This window comes from Cucumis sativus, chromosome 6 (genome assembly GCF_000004075.3).
Source record: "Cucumis sativus cultivar 9930 chromosome 6, Cucumber_9930_V3, whole genome shotgun sequence".
In the NCBI taxonomy this organism is placed as follows: Eukaryota; Viridiplantae; Streptophyta; class Magnoliopsida; order Cucurbitales; family Cucurbitaceae; genus Cucumis; species Cucumis sativus.
In genome coordinates, this window is record NC_026660.2 from 804,589 (window position 1) to 814,682 (window position 10,094).

General features: G+C 33.4%; 2 protein-coding genes across 3 annotated transcripts; both read right to left on the reverse strand.

Moving 5' to 3' along the window:
• Positions 1-308: 308 nt before the first annotated feature.
• On the reverse strand, positions 309-4,220 carry LOC101217813 (plant UBX domain-containing protein 1). 2 transcript variants are annotated; one of them, XM_031887605.1, is made up of 8 exons: positions 4,081-4,220; positions 3,928-3,986; positions 3,321-3,417; positions 3,128-3,199; positions 2,668-2,735; positions 2,407-2,536; positions 2,220-2,324; positions 309-772 (listed from the first exon to the last, which is right to left on the reverse strand). In XM_031887605.1, exons 2-8 carry the CDS (start codon positions 3,946-3,948, stop codon positions 570-572), a joined length of 696 nt encoding a protein of 231 aa, XP_031743465.1. In that variant the 5' UTR covers positions 3,949-3,986; positions 4,081-4,220; the 3' UTR covers positions 309-569. The 2 variants fall into 2 exon arrangements, with proteins under 2 accessions (XP_031743465.1, XP_004138482.1); XM_004138434.3 differs by having other exon boundaries at positions 3,928-4,085.
• Positions 4,221-5,099: 879 nt separating this feature from the next.
• Positions 5,100-7,994, reverse strand: LOC101214545 (glyceraldehyde-3-phosphate dehydrogenase, cytosolic). The gene is made up of 11 exons (XM_004138419.3): positions 7,837-7,994; positions 7,651-7,751; positions 7,289-7,404; positions 6,941-7,040; positions 6,611-6,757; positions 6,457-6,517; positions 6,286-6,383; positions 5,941-6,083; positions 5,756-5,839; positions 5,563-5,652; positions 5,100-5,474 (listed from the first exon to the last, which is right to left on the reverse strand). Exons 1-11 carry the CDS (start codon positions 7,862-7,864, stop codon positions 5,429-5,431), a joined length of 1,014 nt encoding a protein of 337 aa, XP_004138467.1. The 5' UTR covers positions 7,865-7,994; the 3' UTR covers positions 5,100-5,428.
• Positions 7,995-10,094: the final 2,100 nt, after the last annotated feature.

The following is a 10,094-nucleotide window of genomic DNA, read 5'->3' on the forward strand; positions in this document are numbered from 1 at the left end:
AAAACATCCCCTTTTGAAAGGAGGGTAACACTTGTGATTGTAACAAAGATGTTATTTCTTCATAAACAATATTTGACTGCTAGCTAAGCTATAACGACAATCATTTTACTTGTGACTTTAAAATAAGACCATTTTCGGGAACCAATAGATGTCAAATTTTCTTTCCAAAAAGAATACATAAGAAATTAATACAGATGACACAAGAACTTGATCTAGACAGCCTAATAGTTTTAATCATAAATTGAAATGATAAAACACCCAAAAATGGAGGATCTAAACAACCATTTGCAACTCTAAAGAAAAGAACAAAAATGAATAAAGGTTGAAGTAAAACCATTATCATCATTGAAGAAGGGAATATAACAGGGTATTAACAAGTTCAAACAAACAGACAAGAATAAGAAAAGAAAAAACCAACTCTTCAACTTTATCACCTTACAACTTCTTTCAACCAAACACAATTTCTGAAGGATTTCTCTGTCCACTCTCATCTTGACTCAGGGCTGGAACTGGCTTCTCTACCAGTGCCATCAAAGCTGGTTTGCAGTAGAGTTTATGAGCAGTAGCCTTTACATTTTCAACCACTTGGGTTTGATAGCTTTCTTATCAGTAGGCTTGGTTTCTTTCACAACAGGAGTAGGGGCAGGAGGAGAGGCTGCTGTTTCAGGCTCTGCAACAGCTGAAGTAGATTCCTCTTCTTCGCTCACGATTTCAAGATCTTTTAACAACATGGCATCTTCGTTAAGGTAAGAGACCGAACCAACTGATTCACCTGAGTTAAATGTAACAATTCTGAGAATTTGTTGCATCATGGTTCAAAGTAATCTCAAGGTTCAAACAAAAAATGGAATCGCAACTAAGATAATAGAATCAAAAGGCAGAAACTCAGCTTTTGCAAGACAACAAAAGTTCATCACTATACTTTTTTTTGTTCCTTCATTTTTTTCCCTTTTGTTTTAAAATCTAGACGATAATGTAATGAAGCCCAAATATGGGAAATTCATCCCCCAAAACTTCTACAGTTGATTTCTCAAGCAAACTGTGTACAAAACTTCATGAAATATTGATGTTGCCCATAGCTCAAAAAAAAACAATTACAATTGAAATTAGTAACATGTTTAAAAGTTCAATACCAGCTTGATTCTTATCTCTCATTCACGTAAGTGAATAAGAGAGTTCATCGTTGAAAAATTAATCATAATCTCATGCCAACCAGATTTATATTGTTGTTTACTTGTTTTTAAGGCAATTCATATAAAAACAACAGGTCCATATTTTGAAGTCCATACAGGATTGATTTCTATTTAACGGAAACTCTAGACAAATTAAAAACAGCATTGATGCTGAAGAAATATAACAAATATTTTAAGAGAAGCAAAAAGAGACAAGAAACCAAATTATAGAAGCATTATGAGACACTATGACCATTTTTTTTGGATTAGAATAAGGCACTACGACGATGACTAACTGAGAATAAAGTATGTCAAATGTCAAGTAGAAGTCATTATTGTATTACAAATCATGCTGCCTTAGGAAAAATCAAGAGCTTTCAGATAGTCTCCTAAACTGAAAGTTGTCAGTGAACAGAACTAAAAAAACGATACCCTCTCCACCACAATTAAGGTACACATACCTTCTATAATCATCCATTAATTTGATAAGGGTGCAGTTGGGCCCCCAGCTGGGTTGGGTTGGGTGGGTAAAAAAAATTCATCCACCGCTTGGTTCACGAATAATTAGAGAAGTTTATTACCTTGTTATTCGCATTAACTCGCATTTCTCACATTGTTATTCACTCTCTCTATTACTCCCCTCCTATAATAATTACCAACTCAACTATGCGCGCTAAACACCCCCTAAGTGACTACTATTCTCTCTTATCTACCCCATCGATAGGTGTTACATTTATCTACTATTCTCTCTTATCTACCCCATTGATAAGTGTTACATTTATCCTTAATAGCCTTTACACAAATGTCCAACGGCGCCTTTCCTCATATCTACCGTAAGTAAAATGTGAGGTGGAGTTCTAATGAACTATATAAAGGACTAGAAATAGACAGGACAAGAATGAGAACTCAAGCATCCAAGTTGATAACTTGATATCATGTTGAAAACCACAGTACAATATCTAATTCTGAAAACTAAAGCTAATATAGTACTTAGAAGGTCAAGACATATAAATTTCAGATAAGCATCGTGAATGTTTCCTTCCAAACCTTCAGGTAGATCGTACGAAAAGTAGACGATTGCACCAGGAACAAACCCAGCAGAATAAAAATCCTGCATCAAGTCTTTTATCTGTTTCTTGGGAGGCGTGGTATCTGCAATGTTAGGTAACGATCAATCAACTCTTACAAAACCTCAAGAAAACTTCAAAGCAACAACCAAGCTCTTATGACATACAGATATAAAATGGTAGTTCCGGTTGAGCAACTACTTTGGTAAGAAGATCAACTAAGGTCTGCATTCTTTCAGATGGATGGAACGTTGCCTCTAAAGTGTGGTTATCAGGAAAGCGAACTCGTACACTGACCTGCAGCACAATGGTCAGGCTCAGTCCTAAAAATTGGTATTAGAAGTGGCAATCTGCTAAGTATAGTAATGCTATTAAAAGGAACTTCAAGATTATCGAGTAGAAGTTTGGCTAAAACATCTTTGTAGCACCTTCGTTATCTTTGACCTGCGAGCTGCCTCTTCTGCCTCTCTCAACTTTCGTGTTTTTAAATATTTATCTGCTAAGATGGAAACATAGTGCTTTACTCTGTGTGTGAAAGGATATCATTCTTAACAGAAATAGTGTAGCCTACATAAACATTTGAATGCATTGCTAAAGAATGTCAAGTTGCCAAGTAGTATCCATATTCATATAAACCATTGGGAATTTTGGAGTTAAAAGTGACATAATAAGTTGAATAGACTTCTGTCAATAAAAATAAATATCAACCCAGAAATGATTGAAATAACATGTTTCAAGAAACCTATTAAACAAAAAAAAAAAAAAAAAAAAAAAAAGCTTCTCCTAAAGGATAATGCCAGCCATAATGGAAAAAACGTTAGGATCCTAAAGGAATTGAGTGTTCCAATTACCACTGCTAGATCAAGTAATGAAATAACAACAATTTACCATCCTTTTTGGTTGCTAACACTCGATAATAGTCTTCCGCTGTAAATTCATAAAAACCATCTGGCTCTTCTCCTAAAAAGAACAAAGGCATATAGAATGAGTTACTTGCAAGAATGTTCTAAATCACAAGATCCATTTAGCTGTAATCTAGGTCTAGGTCTATCCAGGGATGCAAACTTAAATTCATTTGTACCAGCGTTGGGTAATTCCTCTGTTGATGAAGATGGTGGCATTGTCTCAAATACGCGGATCTCTCGTCCATATTTTTCTTTCACGCTCAATAACTTGGCCTAACCCCAAAATTCCACGTTAGTGGGAATAAAAAAGAGCAAGCATTTCATACTAAAAGCAGAAAATATCATTCAAATAGTCCAAATTTGCATCACCGATACAAATTTCCACCAAAAATCACCATATAGAAAACAAAAATCATAGTTTTCGACAAGGTTACCCTGAAACTCAAGTAGGTTACCCTGAAAACTCTGAAACATGAGCATGATCTTTTCCTTCCCGAAGATAAAGAAATCACAATTGACCAAACAATGAAAACCCAGCTAAGAAATTTGAAAAAGAGTCGATATGTCCACAATCAGAAAGTACAAAAGAAAGACGTAAACCCAGTTCAACATAAACTCAAAAAGACCAATTTAAAGAATACCCAGAATACCAAATACCAATCTGAAGAATACCCAGAATCCAAATCAGCAATATCAAATGACAATCAACGAAGTGAAATAAAATGGAAAAGGATAAAGAGAAATGTAAGTTTTGGGGTATTGATAAGGAATTGGGGAAAAAACCTTAGACGATTGGTCAGCCATGGAGTTGCTGGTGTAGGAAAACCTCCTTCGCTTGAGTGCTAGAGAGTAAGAATCATCACAAACCATGAGCAAAGAAAGAAAGCAAAATAGGGAAAGGAAGAAGAAACGGGAATTTGATATATAAATAGTTGCCTTTTTTTTTTGTTTTTGTTGCGATTTTTTCACTTGCGTTTCATGCTGGTAGGGGAATCAGAATTGGTTGCTGGCCATGGCCGCCCCCTTGCGCAAGCTATTAATCATCTGGGCCGCCCCAAGTTGGCCGCTTTATCATACTCCAATTTGGGTTATTAACATTTATGGCCCTCATAGATAGTTAAATTGTCTTAAATGCCCTTCAAACAAATTGTGGGAAATTTTGGCCAAATTTGAAAATTAGAAGGAAAAAAAATCTATTAATTTACAAAGAAATATTATTCATGAAAATTTGTCAAACCATTATTAGCCATTCCAATTCATTTTCAGTCAATTATCGTACAGTAGGTGTGTGTTATCGAATCCTATCACCCCAACTTTACTCAACAAGAAAGAAAGAAAGAAAGAAATTTAAAAAAATGTGATTCATTTTCTTCTTCGCTTGTGCTTTTGTTGAAGACGGTCTCCTTGGTTTAATGCTCCTTACATGTATAGCATTTTTTTTATTCAAAACATTAAAATCAAATCTTAATCACATTACTAAATACTTTCCAAAATCTTCCAGAAAATTAAAACCCCCTCTTAACACAAACTATGTATGTCAATACCAATAAGCTATCTAAAGTTACTTTTAATTGTGGTTCGTTACAAAATTTCCACTTTTCACATATACAATATTATTATTTTGAAATTTGTGTGGTCAATTATTCGTTATTGATAATTTTCATTAATTACTTTTGCAAATAAAGTTAGAGTTAGTTCTTAATGTATTTAAGGATATTAGTTAAGAAAAGAATAGAAATCTTTTAAATTAATAATTTACAACTAATCCCACAAAATCTAAAAAATGAAAAGAGAAATGGCGTAGATATTGATTATTTCTTAATTCAAGATTTCTCTTTCTTCAATTTCTACATAAAAAATAATCAAACCAAACCTTGTTCTGATTATTCATGATTTATTGTTAACAAGACCAATTTGGGAAGAAATTATTAAGAATGAATGAATGGCCAAAGGAATTTACGTCGCATAATTACTGATTTTAAATTGAAGGGTAAAAAGATTCAAGGAGAGGAAGTGTCAAATTATAATTTGAAATTGAAAAAACAGGGTTTCAAAATTATTCCCTGAAAAAAGAGAATGGGAGGGTACAACAAATTACAAAGTTCCAACAAAAAATTCATCAAAAAACCTAATAATCCTCCACCAATTATTCAAAACTCAACGCTAACATAAAAACTCCCTGCTCTTAATGACAGGATCTAATAGTTGAGAAAATCCACAAAATCCAAAGCCTTCCCTTCCCTTCCCCCCACCACTTTATAGAACCAACTCTCTTAGACAACGCTTACTGAACAGAGTTAATGTGACGGATCAGGTCGATCACACGTGTACTGCAAAACAAAGATTACAAATCAAATTCAATCTCTTGATTCTCATTAAAAGCAATGCCTACATAAGAGAATTGAGATAATTTCTTACCTGTATCCCCACTCGTTGTCATACCAAGAGACGATCTTCACGAAGTTGTCGTTCAAAGCAATGCCAGCCTTCGCATCAAAAATGCTTGACCTGTGAAAGTAACAATGACAAATGATTAAAACAAAGTTCATATCATCTTCGTAATAATAACTACGCAAGTTTATTGTCCAATCTTGTTTAACTCTCTACTGACCTGCTGTCACCAACAAAGTCGGTTGACACAACATCGTCTTCGGTGTACCCAAGAATTCCCTTCAGCTTACCTTCTGATTCTTCCCTGTTAACCAAACAACAATTTCATTTCAGCATACAGAGACAATTCTACCATGGATTACTTTTACACTACTTTAAGATATTTGCAAATTCGTAAATCCTTACTTGATGGCAGCCTTAATATCTTCATAAGTGGCCTTCTTTTCAAGCCTGACGGTAAGGTCAACAACGGAGACATCGACCGTGGGAACACGGAATGACATTCCTGTCAACTTTCCGTTTAGAGCAGGCAACACTTTGCCTACAGCCTACACATTCAAAACAAAACCAATGAGCTGCTTAGATAAATTATTGAATACATGAACATCCAAGTCCAAGTTGGAATCAGTTAATAATCAAGATATTGCAACTATCGATTCCAAAGTTTTTAATCATGGAAATATTTGTCACAAGTAATAACTGAACGAATATACAATATGTCAAGAGTAGTACTAAATCCAGAAAATCTACCTTGGCAGCACCAGTGCTGCTGGGAATGATGTTGAAGGAAGCGGCTCTTCCACCTCTCCAGTCCTTCATTGATGGTCCATCAACAGTCTTCTGGGTTGCTGCATAAGTGAAACGGTAAGTAACTGTATAATATATTAAACCAAGATATTGGCACAACAGGATAATTCATACCAGTGATCGAATGGACAGTGGTCATGAGACCCTCAACAATTCCAAATCTATCATTGATAACCTAAAACAGAAAGCTGGGTTAACTACTGAAAAAGTCAAATTCTGTTTAGCTAATTGAATCTAAGTATCCTATACTTAAAGAAAAATGTAAAACCTTGGCCAAGGGAGCAAGACAGTTGGTAGTGCAACTGGCATTGGACACAATGTTAAGATCTGACTTGTACTCCTTCTCATTAACACCAACAACAAACATTGGGGCATCCTTGCTTGGTGCAGAGATGATAACCTTCTTGGCACCACCCTGAAAAATTACCAGAGAATCATCAGACGAAAATGCAGCATAACAATCTAATCAAGATTCTAAAAAATATGAATCCCCATTTTCATTATAAAATAATAACCAACAATCCAAAATCATTATATTAAATAGATTTTACATCTACCAAATGAGCATGTGAAAGCGTATTGACCAATTCTGACAAACCTTCAAATGAGCAGCAGCTTTGTCCTTGTCAGTGAATACTCCAGTGGATTCAACAACATAGTCGGCTCCAACCTCCCCCCAAGGGATCTCCTCTGGGTTCCTAATGAATCAAGTCGAATGCTCAAATGCTTGATAAAAACTTACACAGGGGTGTGTTTAACTTTGAAAATAAATCATTTTGAAAAAATATTGAAATAGCTATTGAAACCTTTAGATTGTATTTTAAACAATTTTTTCAAAAGAGTTTAAATAAAAATGAAAAAGAAAAAAAAACATTATTTCTAGTGAATCCAAACAGACACATGGTTAAACAAATATCAAAATGGGAGAAGAAATGGATTAAGATACCTAGTACCGAAAACGGTGACTGATTTCTCCCCAAAGAGAAGAGTCTTGCTATCCTTCACCTTGATATCATGGTGCTTCCACTGACCGTGTACACTATCATACTTGAACATGTAGGTCTGTCGTAGACAAGGGTAAAATTAAATTTTGGAAAACCACTAAAAATGATACTAGCAACAATGGGTATGCAATTACGCAATCAGAACATCTAAATCAAAATGAATTCATAGCGTACCAATACGTATAGAGGTTTAGGGTTGAAGGACAATAACAATAGTAGACGATGATCAAAATACATTGAGATCTAAATTATGAATGAGCATGCGCATGTAGATAGAGATGTAGAAGCAGATCCGTAAAGTTACCATGTAATCAGTGGTGATAAATGGATCATTAACAGCAACGAGTTCGATATCGTCGCTCTGCAAGGCGACTCTAGCAACAAGACGACCGATCCTTCCAAATCCTTAAAGACAAGGAAAAGTAAAGATGGAGATCGAGAAAGAAAGGTAGTAAAAGAAAAACGCAAATGAAGAAAAGAGAAAGAATACCATTGATGCCGATCTTAACTTTGCCCATTGTGAGAAGAAAATGAGGAATAAAGAGAAAGAGATAGGTGGAGAAAGAGATAGGTGGAGAAAGTTAGGTGAGTGAAGAGTGAAGGGTAGAAAGGAGGAATATATAGGGAGGGAAGGGGAAGGGATGGGTGAACGGAATATGTAACCTAAGAGGAGTAGGAAAAGCGGAAAAAATAAAATAGAAAAATGAAGGAAAAAAAAAAAGGCGGATTTGTCGATGAAATTGAATTGGTGGGCCCGGGGGAGCCACAAATAGAACTACACATTCGGAGATAGAGAAAGGCTCTTTTTTTTTTTTTAAGCAATTTGCAAAGTAATTCCCAACCCTAAACAAAAAAAAATTAAATTTCATTACTAAATCAATCACTCTAATCTTAAATATAATTGCATCCCTTAATGTTATGATTTGGATAACAGTAACAATTATAAATTGTTAATGCTTTATTCCACTAGTTTTATTAAATTATTCAAGGCAAAAATGAGAGATTGCTACTGCTTTATTACAGATTTTATTGAAAATAAAGTTTAATCTATCATGCGTTAGGTCAAACACATTGGTAATAGCATATTACTTCCATATATGAAAGAATATTTTGCATATTCCATGGATCTTCTTCTCTAGTCTGTGCTGGTATTCTTTTCTTGCAAAATATATATATATATATATATATATATATATATATATATATATATATATATATATTATCTCTTAAATTAATATTTTCATATTGGTCATATTTATATTTTATTCATATTCCTTCTTAGGATTAGAAAAGTGTGTACATTCAATGTTTTGAGCTTAAGGTTTATCTAAGCATCAACTTTCATGATGTATTGGTATTGAGTTTGCTTGTGTTCTTTGTTGAGGTTCCCTACTAACCAATGTTGTTGTACTTGAGAGGTTTGAGAGGTTGTTCTTTTTTTCTATAGTATCTAGGGAGAGTCTAAATATAGTGAATGTCAGAAGATCTTTCTTTTAGGAGAGCCTAAGTGTATTGTATTGAAAAATCTTATACAAAGCTTGAAGAAGGATACCGTGGAAGTGAGGGGAACTCAAACTTAGGGGAACCTAACTTGAAACGTTGAAGAGCAAATTATACAGAAGTTACTGTATACTAAGTCGTCAAATAAATATTTTCATTCCACTTGGCACATTGCCTCCTAGTTGACCTAGCTGTGCATTGCTTTATAAATTAAAATTTTTATCTTTAGGTCAATAATCTATCATTTAGCCTTTGTGCTTCATAGTGTTCTTTACTATTTTTAGTCTATTTCCATGTCATGGAGACCAATCTCTATCGATGGTGAAGAGTTATCTCGATGTTTAGTCGCTAAGGCAAATACTTTTTAGCTTAGGTTAAGGGAAAAAAAAATTGAACCATATTGTATTAAGGCGTGAGGATTTGCAATTCTAACATTTCATATTATGAATGGTTGAGAGCTTGAGATTGATAGATGTGTATTTGAATCTTTATGTCTTGACTCTTGGATTATGCTTGAATTGATCACCATTCTCTAGTTTGGGTTAAGGAAGAAGATCATTTTATTAAGTTCTAAGGATTTATAATTATGATATTGATCACCTTATAGAATGTTTGATCACCCAAACACGATCATTTGAAATTTTTAGGGATCATAACCTCATCCAATAAATCCATAAACATTTAATTCCTACACATTTGATTCCAAACTTGAACATCAAACGTCCATATATCTATCAATTGAGCATTTTTAATCCCATGAGTTTACCTCTTCGATTTCTTTTTTTCTCATTTATTAATTTTCTCCTCTTATTTTTACATTCATTATTTAAATTTTAATCATTTTTCATGTTTCTTCTATAGTTTTTACATTTAATCTTACTCTATTTTTTCTTAACATATTGTTTTCTTATACTTTCTATTATTTAATCATCTTTCAATTTTTGTCCTTTTATTTATATTTTATCATTATTACAATATTGTTCATCTTGTTTCTTTATTCTATGAATGGAAATTAAATTATGTTGTCTAAAATTATTTTAAAATATCAACTTAAAATAATAAATTGACTAACAACTAATTTTTTAAAAAAATTAACTATAGAGTAAATTAATTGTAGATTTAATTTGGTTGAATTTAATCCTTAATTATTGCATAAAATTATTAAAAGTAATCACACAATTTAAACAAAAATATCATTTATGTATGTCAAATATAATAATACTATTCTAAAAAAGTTGATAACATTTT